Consider the following 21,551-nt stretch of genomic DNA (forward strand, 5'->3'; position numbering starts at 1 on the left):
CAGCCTCACACTTACTTAAGAGGTTTGTTTACAAATGAGTAAAATGCCCCTGATTTGCAAATGGAAACACAAGTGCAAATGACACCAATTCCCCGGAACCTTTGTGATTTAGCTCTAGGTCCCAAGGACTCGATATAATTGCTTGGAATTTACAATCCTTTTTATATGGGACGGTTTATGTTTTTTTTGTATTATCTAGAAACCAATAAATCACCCCGAAGGTTATCTCCTAATTCAGAGGTCAGTAAATGTATGGTAAATGTAATGGAGGTGGTAGCCCTTGTTTCTGTGATTGCTGGGGACAAACACGTTGATTTGGTGCTGGTATCAACACCTATAAACAATTCACTTTGTAGAGTGAGGTAGATAAGTGTTGGTTACATTATTACTAGTGGTACCACCCAGCGGTGCCCGGTCTGTAGCTGACATGCACTTAAGGGTCTGCTATTACCTTGTATATGTTATATTGGGCCTCATTCCGAGGTGGGCGCAAAGGGATACCGGGCACCGTTAAGGACATCGATGCCGGTAATCCCTTTGCGCCCTATTCCGAGGTCCCTTAGCGGGTCCCGCAATGGGCGCCTGGTTTTACCAGGCACCCTTAGCGTGAGCTGCTAAGGGACCAGAGAGCTAATAACAGTACCACAAATTGCAGTACCGTTATTAGCTACTTCCCCATTCCCATTGAGCCCTATAGCCCCTATAGGGGCTCAAATGGGAATGGGGAATGGATTTTTCAATGGGGACTTACCGGTCCCTCCAGGATCGGAATAGACCGGTAAGTCCCCATTGAACCAAATCGGACCCGACCGTATATGGGAGGTAGTCATGGTGCAAATAGCAACATGACTACCTCCATACTCGGAATGAGGCCCATTGTGTACTAACTTCCTATTTTAGAAAAATTGCTAAATCAACTATCTCCCGAAATCCCCCATACTGATAGCACAGGGCTGGACCCTGCCCGGTGCAGGGCGAATGGCTGGGGTTGGTCAAATTTCACTATCGCCAGTACACCCCACACTGGTGTGCCGACCATGGGATAACATTTCAGCCCACCAACTGTTATGGGGCTGGAACCAACACCGAACATACAAACAAACTTTCCCAAATATATATAGATCATGAAAACAAATACTCCATTCTTTGAGATAAGTCTCCAGGAGCAATGCAAGGAATTCGCCGTCAATGAAGGCAAACCTTTTGCAAATGTGTTCTCGATTGTGCACGTGTCTTTAGGAGCTCAGAATGCTGGTATCGCTGGCGCCAGGATGAGGATATAGAGGGCATGGCCCAAGGATACACACTGTTGCTTCTGCACAAGTCCTTGAAGCTGCACGTACGTTCACCACAGACCACAATCCAAGCATATCACATGCTCTTGTGCAAAGGGGCCTCTGTTGTCATTTTGACCTGTGGTGAACTTTTGCAGTGCAGGCGCATTGACCTGTTCTTCTTTCCTCTTATTGTTTTACAGATTCTGTTTTATTTTGATATAGTCTTTACTGTAATTTTCACCATTGAAATTTGCCTGAAGGTAAAGTGCCTGTGTGTTGCCTCTCTTTTTGACTTGGCTGGATCAATCTCTTCTTCTCTCATGCTAACCCACGCCTGCTCTTGCCTGCAGATGCCACTGAGTACAGCTAACTACACTGTGCTTGTCTTTCAGATTCTAGGCAACGCTGACTATGTCTTCACGAGTATCTTTACTGTAGAAATTATCCTTAAGGTAATGACCCTGAGGATTCAGCTTGTCTTTTCTGTCGCTGTGTGAGTCATGTCCATTGGCTGTATTTGGGAAACACCTAAAAAGACCGAGGTCAAAAAGACCAAAAGTCCGAACCCATTTGTTTGTATAGGTATATGTGGGGGGTGGAGGGTAAAGTTAATTGAAAATGTACAGGAGTAAGGTGGGAGGGCTGTGGGGGGTCTCCCCCACATATATCTGCGAACAAATGGGGAAAAAATAAATTCAGGCTTTTGGTGCTCAGGCTTTTTTCCTCGGTCTTTTAACACAGATCCTGTGTTTCGACTATGTGCACAGGACGCTATCCTCCTTTGACTCTTCTTTGCTTTAGCTCATCTGTGATTTAAGTTTGCTCTTTCATGTTTTGCAATGTGTTTTTAATTCCTAGAAACTGTGCTCACCTATTCAGGGCTGAATACCCCTTGTATCGTAAATGTGGAAAACTTGACGTGTGACTGAATGTGAGGTCTTACCGTATTTTAGCAGTATCACCCTCAGTTCATGTGCTTTCCCCACCCTCTTAAAGTGCACCTAGCAATCTTACTGTTTTGGATAATGCCACGGATCTACTTAACAATTCTCCCGCAGGCTAGCCTCATGTTTGCTTTCTGCATAGTTATTATGATACTAGCAATAACCTTTATGTGCAATCCTCTTTGAAAAAGCCACCGCTGTTCTATTGTGGAAACTGATGCATAAGATAATCAGTTTGTCTTTTCCGGTCAATTTCTCTGGAAAAAGATGGCTGATTCTGCTTCTCTAGGCCTCTGCTCTCCCTCCTCCACAGCATGGTCAGAAATGTCCTCTGCTGCAGGGAGGTTTGGAAGGTGTATCATCTACAGATCATTGGTGCTTTAAGAATGTTAGCATTTGGCTCCATTTGCAGCCCCCACTGCCTGCAAGAAGGGTTTTCCACAGCTGTCTGTTCAGGGTGTCAGAAAGGCCTGTCCACAATTGGCTTCAGACTTTCTTTCAAGTCCACATCCCTCTCCCAATTGTAAACGTGGAGGAGCAGTCAAGACCAAGCTCTCTGGGTGCTACCAGTGTGGTGAAAGGTCCAGTAAACCCTGGGATAAAACATTCAAAAATAAGTGTCCACGCAATATTTTAGTGACTGTATATATTTAAATTAGTATGCAGGCAAAAAGATAAAGGTACAACTACAGGTAAGTAACTTTCTAAAAGGGACATAGTTCAATGACTTGTGTGACAAGTGATCGTCTGAAGATAGGATCACTGGGAGAGTTTATTGGTCAACTAATTTGGACCAAGTGGCGTTAGTGTGTCCAAAATTCAATCTTTATTCAAAAGAGACTAAACGTCTCCGATAGGGATCAACGTATGTGGTGTAAAGACACAGACTTCTGGCTATCGGAAAGTAACCATGAGCTGTCAAAAAGTTTGGGAACAGTTTTAGAAGTCAAAGTTCACCAGCCGGAAAGATAATCCCCACTCTGTTGGTAATAATTCGGAAGACTTCTTTTGTGCATGTTACAGATGACATTATTCTGAAGTCTCTTTGAAAGATGAAATCCTCCCCACCAGCAGACTCGATTGCCCTCTGGTTTATTCCGTCTCGGCCTATGGAAGTGATTCCACTTTTCACAGCTGCAGTTCAGGTGTCTTTTACGACGGGCTCCATTCCCGCCGCCCGCAAGCATGCGCTGCTGTCTCCTTTTCTGAAGAAACCACAGCTTGATGCTGCTCTCGCAGTTAATTATTGGCCTATTTCATTGCTGCCTTGTTTTATGAAGCTTATGGAAGCCATTGTCACCCCTCAACTGTCTCGTTTCCTGGAATCCCACGCTATTATACATACATTTCAATCTGGCTTCCACCCTGCTACGGTGATCTCTGTTCTGGATGATATTGCTCTTCTCCGGGACTAGGGAGATGTTGGGGTTTTAATTCTCCTTGACCTCTCCGCTGCATTTGATACTATTGATCATAGCATCCTGCTTCAGCGCTTGGAACAAGCAGGAATCGCTGGCCTCTCTCTAGCTTGGTTTATTTCTTTCTTTCCTATCAAAGTGTATACAAACTGTTTCTCTGTTTCCTTTTCAGTCCCCCTGATCTCTTTTCCCTGGGGTCCTCCAAGGGTCCCCACTGTCCCCTCTCCTGTTTAATCTGTATCTTCATCTACATGCTGACCTTTTTCAGGAATACGGGATATGGTTTTATAGATATGTTGATGATACACACTTCTTTTTCCGGTTGTATTATACAGTACCCGACTCCCCTCGCAAGCTTCGGAACTACTTGGAGGCAGTAGGGGAGTGGGTGGCCAGTAACTGGCTAACCCTTAATGGAGAAAAACAGGGCTCATGGTCACAGGCTGTGTGACTGCACAGGCTGCCTGGACCAAGGATTTCTGGCCTGAATCCCTGGGACCTTGCCCCCAACCTAGTAAATCAGTCAAAAGCTTGGGTGTTACAATCTTACCTTCTGGTTCACGGGAGTTGCAAATCTCAGCGGTATGCACTGCATGGTTTCTAAAGTGAACAATCTTGAAAAAAATACAACTTTTTCTTCTGTCGGATTTTTGAGCCGAAGTTGTAGCAGCTTCCATATTAGGGTCAATGGATTATTGCAATGGCATCTATCTTGGCCAACCAGCCTTCCTAATACAGAGGTTGCAGCTATTGCAAAATGCTGCTGCTAGGCTGGCCTTGGGAGCTAACCGCTTGACTCACTCCCATGACCTTCTATGGCAGCTACAATGGGTTTCAGTTAGCAGTCACGTTAAATTCACGATTTTCTGCACTGGCCACCATGCTTACCGTCATGCTGGTGCAGAATATCTTCAGGATAAATTGATTCCTTATGTTTCTAAAAGGGATCTTAGCTCAGCCTCTCAGAATCTCCTGACTGTTCCACGATTTCGTCTTGCAAGGGCAGGGGGTCGAGCTTTCTCGACCCTGGCATTGGCTATGTGGAACTCTTTTCCTGGGCAGCTACAGAAGCTAAGTGATCATCTAAGCTTTTGGAAAGCTATGAAAAACATATCTTTTTTAACAGAATGTGTTTTTCTTTGCTGATTGGTGCTCATCCAATTTATATCAGTGTGCTCTTAACGCCTATATGCCTTCAGGCTGTAGTTAGCACTCTACAAGTCTGTTAACATTACATTTACATTAGATTACATGAAGAAAAAGAAGGTTTGCATGTAGGAAGGATGATTTGAAAATTACCAGAGGTGATGCTGGACCAGGGACAAAGGAGAACCGATGCTTTGTTATGGTGTGATTGTCCAGGATCTAACAAGCCGGGTCCATTAGCCATGCTTTGTAGACATTGGCCCAGCAATGAAGGTCAGGCCCTTGGAGTCACAAGGGTATTAGATGAGGGTTCCCTCAGTTCCAGTGTCTTTTGCAATATTAGGCCTCTGGCTTTACCTGTTCCCACCACTCAGTCTTCTGTTGCTTCCACCTCTTCGTGTCACGCCACAGAGGGCAAGCAGCAACTGTCTCCTTGGGTGCACACGGGGAGTCTTCCAACTGGTCTCAGTGAGTTAAGGGGCGGGAGCTCCCCCTCGATTCCCTCTGTTCGTTTGAGAAGACTGGAATCTACAGATCCCAGCAGTGTCTCGACATCGGCATGGGATCTTGGGCAGATGGCTGCAGCAGAGATTCCAAAGGATCCTCCTTGGTTTTATGTTGCTTCTTGATGCTTTTAAACTCACACAAGAAACTAACACAGGTGTAGGTGCATATTCCTCTTTCTTGTTCCTTTTACAGGAATATTAGAATGGTTCAATCCCAGTGTAATATTTGGCAGCCACACAATCATCAGAGGTTGCCTCATGCAAACATTCCTGACTTCTTCCTGGGCAAACACACAGGTTGTAGATTCTAACTTGTATCCAGATAACCTATTAACAAAGTCACCAGATGTGTGTTTGGCTGCCCCTACCTCTGGCTTCCTGCGAATGGAATAGCCAAGACCATGTGTATCCTTTTCACAAAAAAGAAAAGACGCTTAGTTGTGGATATCCCAAAGTGTTTCTAATGCAAGAACGCCATCTTTGATCCCTGTGCCAAGGAAGAGGTATTATTCTCTAAATGTTACCCACTTGCTTGTGCATTGGCAACTTCCATCAAACACTTGCTGCCACCATCTTCTGGGCTTGCACAGCTAAGAAAGGATGGGGGGTTTTTGGACAAACTCAATAATTGTCTGTATCATATGAAAATTCAATGTTTCATAAGGTGCATCCCACCCTAAGAGGCTTAAGGTCCCTCAGGGGTCATAATACACAGAGGTACTTCCTAATCGAGGTCATGATTAGAGTTCACTAGGGGAAAGGGTCAGTGAACCCATACAGTATAGGAAAATAAGATTGCAGGTAGTATGCCAGAGCCCAGAACTTTGGACCTAACACAAAATCCCCAATGGCCACACCTTGCTCCATTGTTTTGCCTCATGAAGGTTAATACGAAGCACGCTACATGGTCGCAAGTATAGAAGGGTGCATGTTGTGACAGAGGGCAAACAAGTACTATGAGAACAGTAATTAACCAGGAAGGCTATTTTTCCTTTCTCTGTCACACTACTCTCCCTCCTTCCCAACCTGGCTGGAAAAATAGATTAAAACAGGTTAGCGCTTTTTGAGGGGGTGAAAAAATATACTGACCAGGTTCACGCAAAAAAGGTTGGGCAGAAAGTGATACCCAAATGTTACATCCCCTTTCGAGGGAGCATACAAGGAGTAATGCTTACATATTGTGTGTGGATGCCATATATTGCTGCCCTTCACATGTGTCTGAAGTAGGCTCCTATCTGTAAAGATGGTGCTGCATTTGCTCGTGTAGAAGCTGCATGAGGCCTTCTAGTGACCGCAGCTCTTGGAAACAAGAATCGCAGGAGAGAATCCATCTAGCTAGGGTCATCATAGCTGCCTTAGTGACAAAAAGATGACCTGTAGTCCTGAATGGCACCATTCTGTCAAGGTAAAATGCCATTGCCCTTGAAGTATCCGGATTATGTGATGTTTCCAACTAAAATTAAGCATGAGAATTATGGCCTGAAAGTCAGAAAGAACTACTGGGATGAAGGCATTACACTTTATGAAGTACCACCTTGTTCCTGTAAAAGATGCGTAAGGCTCTTCATAGGAGAACGCTTGAAGGGCACTAAGTCTCCCGGGTGATGTTAAGGCTGATAGTATGACCAGATCATAGTCGCTGCAGGCTCGGTGGGTTTGTGCATTAGCAAAGCAAACACTAAATTCACATCTCATTGGGAAGACAACTCTTTAATGGGATAATAAAGATGAAGAAGTCACACAGGGTTGTGCTTCATTCTCTCACCTTGCAAAGAAAATGTGTTCTGTGGAGAATGCTGGCATGCAGATATGGGTTAAAGGTAATGTTTACATACATCACTGAGGATCCCTGTACCAGCCAAATAAGCCAGGAAAGGCATGACATTGTCTGAAATAGGCAATATAGGGAATATCTGTTTGCAAGTAACTAAGGTGAAGCTGTTTGCTTTGTTGGTTGTTGGCAGGACCCTTGCCTTAAAGGGACATACAATTACTTTTCAGGGACCAGGCTCTGAAGGTCAGGGATGGTAGGGAGGGATGGATAATGCAGAGTAAGGAAATCCGGCACCCAGCGAGTGCCAGGAATCTTCCTTCCCAGTGTCTGAGATGAAATCAATACCTAATCTGGCGAGTAAAGACTGTGACTACCTGAAAGAGGAACTGGCTTATTATCTGAACTTCCAAAGAATGGTCAGAATAAATAGAGTCAGTGTAAAAGCACACCGGGACTTGTTCAACCAACTTTGGAGCAGTGCGTCACCTACAGGATTGTGGCTGAACCTTAGAAGGGGTGCAGATGTGACAATTATATATATTGTTGCGGTTGTCCCTAGAGTTTAAAAATCCTTGAGATTATCATTGGTTTAGGGTCCACTCTAGCATGCGAGAGAGCATCTGTCCTGACTTTCCTCCAAATGCACTGCCAGGAGCATCATCTGATGCTGAAGTTCCCAATCCCAGATCTCTGTCACTAAATGGCAGTGCAGAAGTGACCCAGTGCCTCCTGTTTATTTAGCCAGCACATTGCACTTAAGGTGAGTTTGACAATTTTGCTCTGTAGCTGTGAAAGGAGTACACAGAATATGCCATTAATTTTAGCAGTCCTGAACTATACAATAGGGATGGCCTTTGTGTTGTTTATGTGATGGAGATTGACTTTAGGTTGCTGAATGCTGTTATTTTTGGGGCATGACCATGGGATCCCAGCCTGCATTCTGAAGCATCCCTTGTGACTAATATCTGATGAAGGAGGATGAAAAGGGGTCCACTTCAGTAGATTGTTCTCCTGCTGCCACCCTGAGATGGACTGATTCAACAAGAAGGGAATGAGATTTTCTTGAACTCAGGACTCCAAAGACAAGCCCCAGTTTCTTGCAAGAAGCCATTGCGACATTTGAATACTGACAGAGAAAGAACATTAACACTAGATGCCATAGTGCCCCAAACCTCTGGAATCACCAAACTGTTTGCAAAATATTGGACAGCATTTTGAGGAGGCAAGGCCTTTACTTAAGTAAAGTTGAGTGCTGCCCAGATTAATTGAATCCCCTATGCAGTGCAGAAATCTGATTTTTAGATCTTTTTTCAAGTCAAACATAGCATTGCCCATCTTTTGTAGATGAAGAAGAGTCTGACTCCCTCTTGGAGTCACTCCTTTCTCCTCTGCCCAACATGCCCCCTTCTGTCATTGCTCTAAAACACTGGAATTCCCAATCCCTATGCAACAAGAGTTCCTTTAAATCTTTTAATTGGTGGGTACACATTTCCCATGAATACGGGGGAGCAGGGGAGCTTGAACCAGCCAAAGGAATTTGTGGGGCGTCTTCACCAAGAAATGTTTTAAAATAATATTTATGATGTCATTGCCCACTATATGCCAGTATTCTGCCAGGGTAAAAAAACATCTTCCTGCTAACTGTGTATATCCATTATGGCTGCCCCAATATATGCCAGTATTCCCACTTAAAAATACACTCAGGTTTGTTTTTCCCATTATGCCAGCAATCATGCTATAAGAACACATGTTCATGCGGCCTCTGCCAATATATGCAAGTATCCCTATGTAAGAACATGTACCTTCTGGTTTTGCCCTTAATGCCAGTCAGAAATGCCAGACAAGGTAAGAAAACAGGTCTTTGCTGGCTGCACAAATGTTCCCCCATGTAAGAACACTCATCATGTTGGCTTGCCCTTAACGCCAATAAGAAATGCCATTCTACAGTGATAAAACATGTCCTGGTTGGTTGCACAAATGCCACCCTGCATATGAGTGCTCATCATATTGGCTTTGTCTTTAACACCAGTACAGAATGCAATGCCATGGTAATAAAAATGTCCTTGCTGGCTGCACAAATGTACCCCCTCAATGTAAGTACACAAATTATGTTGGCTTTGGCTTTAATGCAAAACCCCGCCCCACCATAGCAAGGAATCTTATCATGTTGGCTTGCCCCTTAATGCAAATAAAACATGCCATGCCGCAGTAAGAAAATATGTCCTTCCTGGATGCACTAATCCCTTCCAATGCAAGGCACTCCTCATGTTGGCTTTGTCCTTAACGCCAATAGAAAATGCCATGCCACAGTAAGAAAGCATGTCCTTGTGGGCAGCACAAATGTACCTCCCAATGTAAGGACACTCATCATGTTGGCCTTGCCGTTAATGCCACTAAAACATGCCATACTACAGTAGGAAAACGTGTCCTTGCTTGCTGCACAAATGACCACCCCATGTGAGAATACATAACATGTTTGCTATGTCCTTAACACCAGTATAAAATGGCATACTACAGTAACAAAAACATGACTTATCTGGCTGCACAAATCTACCCCCACTCCATTTAAGGACACTAACCATGATGGCCTTGCTCCTAATGCCAGTAAAAAAATGACATGCCACCGGAAGAGCTTCCTGCTTCCTGACATGCATGGTGGAGCGAGAGGGCCTCCAATTCACCGCCCCAGGAAACGTTAGCATGCAGGGAGGGTCAGGAGAGCTTTCTAGTCATGTTTGGGCCTGTGGTTATCCAGCCTGCTTGCCCAATGGGCCATGCAAGATTGGGAAAGCAAAATGCCCTGGCCTTGCATGGCCCACTAAGCATGTATGCTGGGGAATGCAAATGTAAGGGAAAACCATGTTTCCCTGCTTTTGGTAGCTCCTCCATAAACGGTGGTGGGTCTGCGCCCTGTAACCCATTAGGGACGAGAGGCCCATGCTGCACATCTTACTGTGATGGCCATCACAGAAATCTAAATCACCTCCTAAGACTCATCGAGAATAGCAGTCCTTCACATTGACTCTATGACCTTTATTTCCGTTTGCTTATCCAAGTAGGGTGGGGAAGTGAGTTACCTAATCAGAAAAGCCATGCAAATAGCACTATTCCCCCACTCAACGCCATTCGCTCTTCCATTGAATAAATTGCCATTTAACTGCTTTCACTATGTTTCTCATTTGTTGGCCCTGTTACCCTCAAACTATTCTTCTGTGACTTAGACCTCTTACGTGTGTCCTTGCCCATAGATTTATTTATTTAATTGTTTTTATAACACGCCTAATACTGTACCTGAGTTCGCTTTCTAAGTTCGGATCCTGAATTCGAACCTATGTTGCTCTGCGTGGTCTTGCTTCCAAGGCCAGCGTGTTGCCCCTGTGCTATCCTCCATTGACAAAATGCTTGTGCATTGGCCAGGAACCAAACCCGGGCCTCCCGCGTGGCAGGTGAGAATTCTACCACTGAACCACTAATGGATTTCCTGGCTATACTCATTAGAGATTTCAACCTCCCGAACATGAGGAAAGCCCAGCCTCTCCAGCTTGACCTTTCCCTCTCTGACCACTTCCTGGTCAACCTCCACCAGCAGCTCCCACACCCTGCTCTTTACCCAGGATTCTCCAGTCCATTCTTGCCCCCCTTGTCCACTCTTCACTCCTTCCTCTTTCTCATTTGTTTCTACTCTGTGAATATTTCAAAGGTATATGACAACCTCATTAACCCTCTTTCCTCCTCATCGTCTTCTCTCCTTGCCCTCCTCTTAATCTTGCCAGCTCCACTCTTTCTGTTTTGAACCCCACCACTCCAGCTGAACTGCCTCTCTTCTCCAATCTGCCAATACATTCTGTGCTCCTTCTTATTCCATTGCACTGACACAGATAAGGAGCTGGCACCCCTCACCTGCACCTTCCACCCCTTCCACCTTTCCCTACACTCGGACATCCTCCCAACCTGCTATAGTTTGGCCACTGTACTATCCCTCTTAAAAAAATACACCTCTGGCTGTAACAACTCAATTTGCTACCAACCTGTCCACATTCTGCCACACTATTTTAAATTCTAGAGTGCGTTGTAGTCAACCGCATCATCGCTTACCTCGAGGCACATGAAATCAGCCACTCTTTCAGTCTGGGTTCTGCAGCTATCACTCGTTAGAACCAGTACTCACCCATGCCTCTAACTTCCTTGCTACGACCCACCTAATACATCTTTCCTCCATCCTAATCCTCCTTTATCTTTCTACTGCCTTCCAGTCTGTAGACCACTTGTCACTTCTTTTGACTCTCTCTCACTGTGCCTCCAGGGCACCGCCAGGCCTGGATTGGTTTCTGTGTATTTGGTCACTCATGTTCCTTCTCCCAGAGGGCTGGACCTTCCTTTGCAACCCCTGTACCAGTTTGTGGTCCCTCAAGGGTCTGTCCTTAGTCCTCTAGTATTCACCTTCTACGCCTCATCCCTTGGCAAATTTTATCACCTCCTTTTCCATTTCCCATCATTCCAGAGCGTTCTCCTCACATCACAGACTGCATGATTGTCATTTATCACTGGATGATGATTAATCTGCCCCTTTCTCACCTATCACTCTGATAACAATCTCATCCCCACCCTTGTCCTCAGCATGTTTGACGACTGCTCCTGTCTCCTCATGGGTCACCCTCTTACTCCTTTTCTCCACTCAACAAGGTACTTAACTTATCTACCTACATATTTTCCATCAGTCCTCACCCACCACTGCACACTGCCTGCATGTGGAAAAGTAGTCAAAGCATGATAGCTTGTACCTGAAATTCCCCCTCCTATCCTACAAATCCATATATAAGGTGCCTGCACCCTCAACATGGCTAACTCCATCTCTTGCTACTCATCCCCTCTCACTCTCTGATCATTGTTTGTGCTACTTCTCACTTTAGGTTATTCATACTTCTCGCCCCACTGTCTATCCTCTGACATCAAGTCCACCCCTACTTATCCAGCTTCAAACCTTCCCTGAAAAAGAACATTATCCTACTTGAAGGGGTCCCCACCTGACATTCCCCTGTGCCCCTGAACCGCTATCTTCCCATATCTCCGGTTCATACATGTATATACAGGGGGTGTCAATACTGTAATATATGTATAAAATCCATACTTCTAATCCCACACTATGTACATGCATCCATGTCATGTCTGTGCCTCTTGCTGTAATATTGCCTCACTACTACACCTTGTGCCTGTGTCCGCTTTTGATGCATGCTCAGTCATCCACATGTGTTCGTGTACAGAGTTTCTTGCCAAAGCGCTCCTTGCTATCATAATAAATAAAGAATACAAATCAGCAAGTAGTCCAGGAAGGGGCCCAAGACATACACATTCCTGACTTAGATGTGTTTCGCTGTCATAATTGAGATAACCTTTGTGAGGACTCTTAGAGCTGCTTTCAGATTTAAAAGCAGGCATCTGAACTGATCATCAGCAAGGCCTATTGGAAAGTGCAGACATTTGCTGTCCTCTTCCAGGATAGGACTATGACAATAGTCTGGAGAGCCACTAAACACATGCAGCCATCAGACCACAATGCCTACATGATATGGGTCAGGGTAGTTCCGTGGAAGGTATCCACTGTTAGAAACAGATTGAGACTCTAAAGGTCCAGAATGGGGTTGACTCATTTATCCTTTCAGGGTAATAAACAATAAGAGCACTCAAGTCCCTTAACCCTTTATTGTTCATGGACTACCTCTGTTGTGTGGAGTTGAAAGATCCATTGTATTTATTGAACTCATTCTGCAGAGCATCTCTACAGTTCGGGAAGGGAAGGTGGTGGGACTGGTGACAGGATGAAAGAATTACCCATTTGATCATTTGGGTTGTTAGCCCAGTTATGATAAAGGGAATCCCTTTTTTCTTAATGGAGATTAGTACTCCAGGATGATAAGAGCAGGTGTCATCCCCTTATGGAAATCAAATAGGCTTTTTTGATGTGTCTGGGGCAACAGTAGTCTGGCACTTCGGCTTGGAGCAGAATCTATGTTTTTTCAAGCTATTGGTGTTGGTTTTAGATTTCATCATTTTCCAGCCTTCCACTGCCCTGAAAGCCGGGGAAGGCTGGTAAGGAACTCTGGTAGGATGGCTAGAAATTGGACTTGTGGCTTATGCATTTTCTGGTTCATTGTTTGCAAAAGTGTGTCCTTGGAGAGGGCAAAGAACAACTTGCCATCAAAAGGAGGGTCAAGAACTTTGTCCTGAAATTCCAGGTTCAAAGCTTATGTGTTTAGCCAGGTATTCCTTGTCAGTTCCAATGCAGAGTTCACAATTCACAATTCACAATTCAGACTCCGGAAGTCGAATGTGCCATGTCATTATTTAATTGCAATTGCTGCAAAGCAGCTTATTTTCCTTCTAAATGCAAGATGTCAAATTCTTCTGACTATCCTAGCTCTGCGGATTATCGCAGGCCGTAACTGTAGCAGCATTCACTTGACATAAGGATGGAGAGGCCTTGTGATAAGACTTCTTCCGCTGAGTTTTCCAGGCCTTTGCCCCTCTGCTAAGTACTTCGGATGACTAACTCACCACACCCGGATTCTTTGCCAATTGCAGCGCTAATTACACAGATGAATTACCAAAAAAAGAAAAAGGGCTGTCTTTGCCATCATTATATTTCAGTTCTTAAGTATTATAAACACCAGCAATGGTTGCTCAAGCAAGACGGGTCCATGCCCAAGTCTGGTTTGTTAGGTTTCGTAGGAGCAGTTTTAGATAAAAGGTATCCCAAGTTATTATTTTCAGGAAGCAAAATGTCAAATACCTGGACGTCATATAGCAAGGACACATTCCACAGTCTAGAAACATTATCCAGTTCTATGTACTTGTGTACCCTTTATTTCCCATTAGGGATTGGATTAGATTGCAGATGCAGTTGATCAGGCTGTGGTAAAATAGCTGATTCTGGGAGCTGCAATGAAGAATTGGAGCCAGATCTGGAAATGGTACTGGAACTAGTTCTAAGGCCTGTGGAGTTTGGTAGCAGTCTTTAATCTGTGCCCTACAAGTTTCCAGAAATGTGCCCAAATAGCATTGCTTTTAGCAACCCATTTCACAACCTAGATTGTGTAAGTGATGATGTTGTATCCAGCAGCTCTGGTGCCTGAAGTCAACATGTGTATATTGCATGCAAAAAAAGGACCAGAACATTGATGAAAAACAAAGGATGGGGAGGAGGATTAAGACTAAAAAAGGGACCTATCCTGCAAACATGGAGTTCTCAAATCAGAAGGAGAAACCAGCGGAAGTGGAGTGGCAGTGTCTCTTATTATCATACCGGTTGACCAGTGTGAGGCACTTAAATCTGATTCTTCAGGGTCCGACAAGGTGAACACATTATCCCTGGGTACGGGGAAGGGTTCCTCCAAATCAACTTCTCTGGATGCAGCCAGTTTGAGGACATGTTTGGTAACGGATGAGATACGCTCTCGACTTCTTGGCGCCTACAGGGAGGTTTCAAGCCTATCGTCCTTTCTATCTTTCTTTGTTGGTTTTGCATGGTGCTAAGAAGGTTTTTGGATGGAAGGATACTTCCCTAACCTAGATTCAGTTTCTCTGAAGACAAGGCTTACCTGTTCTGAGCCAAGGGAAGCTTTAGCAATTACTGATAAAGATTGTTGGGCACAGAGCCCCAGTGAGGAGGTTAACTGAACTCTGCGGCAGCGGTTTTGCTGAGACAGCATACACGGTTTTGGTGGATTTGGTGCCTGAAAGCACCTTGCCAACTCAAGAGAGAGGCATCATGCATGAAAGGCTCTGTGCCAATGCTGGGGCCTTCTGCAGTATCTTGTGACCTTCTTGGCTTGAAAAGTCTTAAGTACTATAGGATCTCCGGTTTTAGAACCAGTAGCCTTTCCCTCAAGGGGGACTCTTTTGAGTGGGCAGATGGCATGGCTCTCCCTTTGCCTGGTGGTTGAAGGTCCTTTAAAGCATTCTGCCACAAGCAAAGGTTTGTGTCACATGCAGAAAAATACACAGGTACTCACCAGATAGCTAGAAGCTACAGAGACACGTCAAACAGACTCTGTGTGGGGGTTGCCACAGAGAAATGTCTGCCAAAACCAATGCCTCTTTCTAAGATGGTTGTATATGGCCTGCACTAAAGAATGACAGAGGATTACAATAACAAAGGGAGAAAAGAAAAAACGCTCTCATAGGAGAAGGTGGCATCAGATAAAGGCTTTTCTACCATGCCTACAGAGGAAGCCACTGGAACAAGCTGTGCCAGCTGGCAGCATTCTATAGTGACGGGGCTTATAGTCCCATTCCATCATTCTTAGAGTGACAGTGGTCTCAAGAGATGCATTGCAAGCCTACCTGTGATGCAGATGAGTTTCAACCAGGAAACCTATACTTAGCATAAACTATAAAAAATATAAGGTGTCACTCCTGCACTCAAAATGTACTTAAACTGCAAAATGATGCATGACCGCATTCAATGCAGTTCAGGAAAGAATTGAAGACCTCGCAGTTCAAGATAATCCTCAAATATTCTTTTGCACCACTGAGCACTGGTGCAGAGCGGTTGTGGAGAAGGTGGGGGGTCAGTGAGGAAGAGGAAGTGGACAGAGAAGACCAAGATAGAAAACCAATAATGGCCAAGCCAAAATAGCCAACAGCTGGAGGGGATGTTGAGATTTAAACTGCAAGCCAGGGGGGGTTCAAGCTATGGTGAGGCCAGGGTACAGGTGCTAGAAAAGTGGAGAGCCTTTTTTACATGGACCCAGAGATTGGTAGGACCTAAACGCCTAAAGACCCTGAGAAAGGCAGAGAGACAGAGAGAGAGAGAGAGAAGTGGCTAAGCGGGAGGCACAGTCTGAACTCTGATGAGACCTGCAAGTCACAAGCAAACCAAATAACCCTGTGTTTTGACAGCCATTGACTGTGGCGTGCGAAAATAATAACTCCAGCCTGAAAATCAACCGGGATAGATGAACAATATATGAATTGCTGTTTTAATAGCAAACTACAAACATCAGGGAGGCATTGTTTGGCATGAGCTCCAGAGAACCCTGGAGCAGAGCATTTCCAGGTCCTGAGAGCGGCCTTAGGTGCTATATGCACAGTGAAACAACCTGTACACCAACTGTTTTATATATGGGAACTTGCACTAGGACCATGGCCCTTCTGAAGACTAGCGTGCAACTATTTCTCTTACCTATTTGTGTCTCCCTTAAACTTATTGCACTATTAGCGTAGAAACAGTCCTGTTCTATAAAATCCCTCCTTTTCGGCCTTACTGCTTCCCAGTGCCTACACAATAAATGAAGAAGTATGACTCCCATAAGGAGTTGGGATATTCTGTCGATCCCTCAGCGCATGCTGCTGTCTAGATCATAAAGTAAGTCTTTACCCTGTAAATGAGTGGGACCACAAAACTCTTCACTCTACCCCAATAGCCACAAATGAGAACATGCTACCTCACAGTTGATTAACCCATCATTTAAATCGCGCACTCAAAATAACAACACTGAGAGACTACAAGAAACCACAACTGTACTTCCATTGTGTTTCTGTTTTATTTTTATTATTATTATTTAAAATACAAAAACACAATTGATCAAACATTCATTATGGAGGGACATTAAAAGATTTTAGAAAATTTGTTTAGAAAGGGCACCTGTTGGAATGAGGAACGCAGCAATTGACTGGAAATAAATACATGGTCCATTTAACGTCTCCAGTGTGGTATTCTTCTGCAGCCAGTCAGACAGAACCTCGGGAAGCTCCACTAGCTTACACCAGGCCCTCTATGGCATTAAGCTGGCCTCTTTTTAATGTGTACGGTTGAGAAGCTGTCATCTCTAGAAAGAGCCTGTGTTGTTGCCATCTAGCCTGTCCGCAAGTTCAAGTCAGATATATCAATAACTTATATGGGGCTAGTTTCTCCTATAGCCTGTTTATTGGAATGCTTGGTCTGAATGAACGGTGTCTTGCATGTTTGTTTGTCAGGGGGAGAGGGGGTTGTCTAGGCCGTGGGTGCTGATTATCCCATGTCTTTCCTCATTTACAACACCCACCTGAACTAGCCTGTAGCCGGAGTTCTTTCTGACTCCTGCATAATGCTCTGCTTGTTATTTGTGTCTCTGTGCGCCTGAAACAGATGACGGCTTATGGGGCTTTCCTCCACAAGGGTTCCTTCTGCAGAAATTACTTCAACATCCTGGATCTGTTGGTGGTCGGAGTTTCCCTCATCTCCTTCGGGATCCAGTAAGTCAAACTGTCCTTTGCCTGGGCAAGAGTGCCTCGATATCCGGGAAGGGGCTGAGAGCGAATGAGTGGAATCTATATGTGGTATTATTACTAATGTGTTCCAAAAAGATGTGATTTGTTTTAATAATAGGACATCATTTTCTCAAGAAATATGGCCCTCATTCAAAGTCTGGCGGTCTGGAAATAAGTGTGCCGGTAGCAACCCTTTCCGAACTGCCAGACTACAATGATGCCTGCAGGGGTCGGTGCTGACCTGCTGGGGGCACTGGCCCATGCAGGCATGGTTTTCACAGTTTTCACAGAAGCACTAGCAGCGTTCGCAACAGTGCTGGTGCTTCCGTGTCCCTATTGGACTCCACGGGAATGGGGAATTACACTTTCCGGCGCTTGACATCGCAGGCCAACGGGACTTGTAATGTCCCGATGGCACCGGGATATCAGGTGGCGGAACAGTGTTACGAGTTTGGCGGCAACCTGCCGGTAACACCGGCGGGTTGCCATCAAACTCGTAATGAGGGCAATGTCAATTGTTGAATTGCCTGTTTAATCAATTGCAGTTTATCTTAAACACTGTTGCCGTAAGAGTAAAAAGTTAAGAGAAAGTTGTACAGAATAACACAGTGATGTAGAGACGGCTGTGTTAAAATCTCTTAAGGCAAATTAACTGAGGACCTTGTCCCAGGTGATTGGACAATTTTATTCACGGATCTACCAAAGTCAAAACACCTTGAATCTTTAGGTACCTGCAGAGGAAGGGATGAGAGTTTCGATTGAGGAGTACAGACCAATCCACTCCACTCTGTTAAAATTAGGTTTTTTTATCCCTTCGATTTTGATAATATCAAGGACCAGATATACAAGATAGTGCTTGCAGGAAATGGGTATCCAACATAAAAACATTTTACCAGAACGTTTCAGCAAAACGCATTTTCTGGAGCAAGCACTTTGAAGCCCATAATGGGCAGGGGGTTGATCCAGTGGTCGAAGTGAGTGGGAGCCAGTGGTCGAAGTGTACGAAAAGAAGTAGTGGAACTATGTTCCCTGCTGGCCTGCACCCACTCCCCACAAACCCCATCACCACGTCCCCTCCGACACACAATACACACATCCAAACATTTGCACCTGCTGTTTAGGGAACGTGCAAGAGAGTGCAAGTTTCAACTTCTTCCTACACTTTTATTTTAAAATGAAACCATTCGGAACGGTTTCTTTTTAAAATAAAAGTATAAGAGCTGTAAAAGTTCATTAAAAAAAGTATAGGAGCACCGCTCCCGACCGCTCCCGCTCCCTTCGACCACTGGTGGGAGCGGTTGGGAGCGGTGCTCCTCTGCTTATTTTTACTATTCCTATAATTTTATTTTAAAAACAAACTGTTCCGGAATGGTTTAGGTTTAAAATAAAAGTGTAGGAGGAAGTTGAAACTTGCACTTTCTGTGCACTGCACTGAAGCGTTCCCTTAAACAACAAGCACATGTGTTTGGGAGTTTGGATTGATATGATACAATAGGTTATTTATAACGCACTTAATACGTTTCTAAAGGGTTTCTAAGTGCGTACCCGGGGATGGAATCTGTGTTGCTCCGTGTCATCTTGCTTCCAAGGCGAGCATGCTGCCCCTGAGCTATCCTCCCGAGACCAGATTGTGCGTGGGAAGCAGCGTGGCGGTGGGATTTGAAGGGAGTGGGGGCAGGCCAGTAGAGAACATAGTTCCACTACTTCTTTTTGTACACTTCAATCACTGGGTAGATCCAGGGTCTTCAAACTGTGGCACTCCAGAGGCTTTGCAATATGGCTCCATTGATCCATCACCATTGGGTATGCTGAATAAAGCTGGCGGGAGTAGTAGTCAAAAACATCTGAAGAGCCAAAGGTTGCTGCCTCCTAGGCAAATGAATGAAAGACAATGAGAGTAACACTAATAACTGTGGCTTGAAGAGCACATAGGGGCCTCATAGCACTGTGGATGAAAACTAGGTGTAGCTGATTCAATAGAGATAGGAAGGAATGAGACATGTTGGAGGTGCTTTGTCCACTCAAAATTCCTACTTAGGAGTGGACCCTTCCAAGCTTTTCTCCTACATCCTGAGGAGGCTCCTCTCATTTGCCCATCAGATAAACAAAATGCAGTCACATTGTGCTAAACCCCAATGACAGCTCAAACAGAACAATAACCCCTTGTCTGCCATCAGGGACATATGTGCTGGCCACATAGGTTGGCCAATAATGTTTCAGAGCACTTAGCACATTTTTATGGAGGATGAAAAAAGAAATAGGAGATGTTGGTCATTCAGTGGTGTATGAAAGTTCCTTTTGGCAGTTCCTCTTGCAAGGAGTCATTTGAGTAGGTTACTTGTGTGAACTCTAGTCTACAAGGTACATAACCACAAACTGATGGGGCCTGGGGACCAGCTGTGACAATGAGGGACTATCAAAGAAATCAAGATAATCAATTCCTCACTTCTTTGGGGCTCTGCCTTCTGGAGGTAAACTCAGTCTCTATGGGTTCAAGTGTCCCCTGCTTTCATTTCTTTTCTTGGTTGGGGGTCCATTGTCTAATCCCCTGGTCAGGGTGTGGGTCTCTAAGATTGTGCCTTCCCTCTATCAGGACTCAAGGGGCCCTGCGTTTGTTGCTCAAGCTTCCAGAATGTGAATGTAGCTGTGCCAGGCATCCCCAAGACTGAGTATGGTGGGGCACAGTTGCAAGAGTACGGTTGTTAGACTTTGGCGCAATCTTCTCAGCCACTGTTGGTGTCCTGTCAGGAAGGAGCCTCTTGGCCTGACCCCTCCTCTGCTTTGCCTCTGTCCCCCTCCTCAGCTAGTGATCTCTCATTGAGCATCCCTGATTCCCCATAGTGATTGGGCGCTATTTACCTCCTCTCTTGACTTCCAGCTTTCTGCATCTCTTCCTTCCACTCTCTGCTCTTCATTTAACTTCCTCCCAGTCAGTTGTGTCTGTAGAAATAACTCTGTGCCCACCTCCTCCCTGCTTTCCACTTCTCTCGCTCTCCTCTCCTTCTCCACTACATATGTTGCCTAGCTTGTCCTCTGCCGCTCCTTCCATGTCACTTTCCTCCCCTTCATTCTGCTACCTTGGTAGTTTGATCACAACCTTCACGCCTCAAGGTGTTCCTTCTTACTTGGCCTCAGCATCTCCTTCTGCATCTTCTCGTGTGCCATCTTTCTTCCACTCCTCTGTCTGTTGTTCTCCCAGCAGATATTCTTTACTCACACTCATCCTTTCATGTCTCTCCTTCCTTCCCTTCCTACTTCTGAACCACAGCCTTTTTCCACACCTCCTCCTTCATAGATGTTTCTTGTTTTCTCCCCCATCCACCGCTCTCTACTTTTCCTTCCTCCTCTGCTCTTGTCTGTAGCAAACCTTTTATCCTCCTTCCCCCTTCTCTCTTTCTTCCTCCCCGGGTCCTCCTGCTCTTCACCACCTCCTCTTCCTTTACCCTCATCCTCCTTGCACTTTCTTCATCCCTCTTTCCCTCTAGCACTTGCTGTGCTACATTTCCTCCACTCCTTCTCTCTCTTTCTCTCCAGCTCTCTTTTTGTCTCTCTCTCTCTGCTTTCCCCTCCTTGCGACTTCAAATCGCTATCACCTTTCTCCCATGAAGGCCCTCAGATCAACACAGACCTGTCCCTCAGGCTCACGAAAACCGAACTGTCTTTAGCTCGATGACATTGCAAACAAACTGAGTGCTGCCATTGTTTCCTGATGCTGCTCTTGTGTGGCCGGTGTGTTCCAGGCAGTTTTGTGGACCAAATCCTCATGCGGGCCATCAGCCATTTGTATTGCCATATCTTTGTTGCTTCTGTCCCTTCTGGTTCTAAGCACAATGGCTGCTACATTCTCCCTCATCATCTCCTCTATGACTGCGAGCACCCCCTTTTTCAGATAAGGGAATTGGGTCTTGGTGCATTGAGCCACTGCTGTATACTTGATTGCCTGTGAGGCCCTTTGTTCTTCGGCGAACATGCAGGTCCCACTGCCCTTGGATATCATTTTATGATAATAATAATAATAATAATAATAATAATAATAATAATTTGGCATTTATATAGCGCTACGAACCCTCAGGTATCTGAGCGCTGCTTATTATTACCCACGGTGTGTGGTGCTCATTTATCGACCTCGGAAGGATGAAACGCTGAGTTTGGCGCTGCCGGGATTCGAACCTGCGTTCGCAGGCTCTGCACTGATGTCAAAGCGAGCACTCTACTCGCTCTGCACTGATGTCAAAGCG

The 21,551-nt window shown here is 45.0% G+C and overlaps 1 protein-coding gene across 8 annotated transcripts in view; it reads left to right on the forward strand.

Moving 5' to 3' along the window:
- CACNA1C (calcium voltage-gated channel subunit alpha1 C) overlaps window positions 1-21,551 on the forward strand; it is a 2,322,072-nt gene that overhangs the window by 1,125,259 nt on the left and 1,175,262 nt on the right. For all 8 annotated transcript variants that reach the window (XM_069628642.1, XM_069628646.1, XM_069628641.1 and 5 more), the window contains exons 21-22: window positions 1,670-1,729; window positions 17,192-17,298. In XM_069628642.1, coding sequence (XP_069484743.1) covers window positions 1,670-1,729; window positions 17,192-17,298 — 167 coding nt within the window. The remainder of the gene's footprint in view (window positions 1-1,669; window positions 1,730-17,191; window positions 17,299-21,551) is intronic.

Source organism: Ambystoma mexicanum, chromosome 12 (assembly GCF_040938575.1).
Source record: "Ambystoma mexicanum isolate Mex_15411 chromosome 12, UKY_AmexF1_1, whole genome shotgun sequence".
NCBI lineage: Eukaryota > Metazoa > Chordata > Amphibia > Caudata > Ambystomatidae > Ambystoma > Ambystoma mexicanum.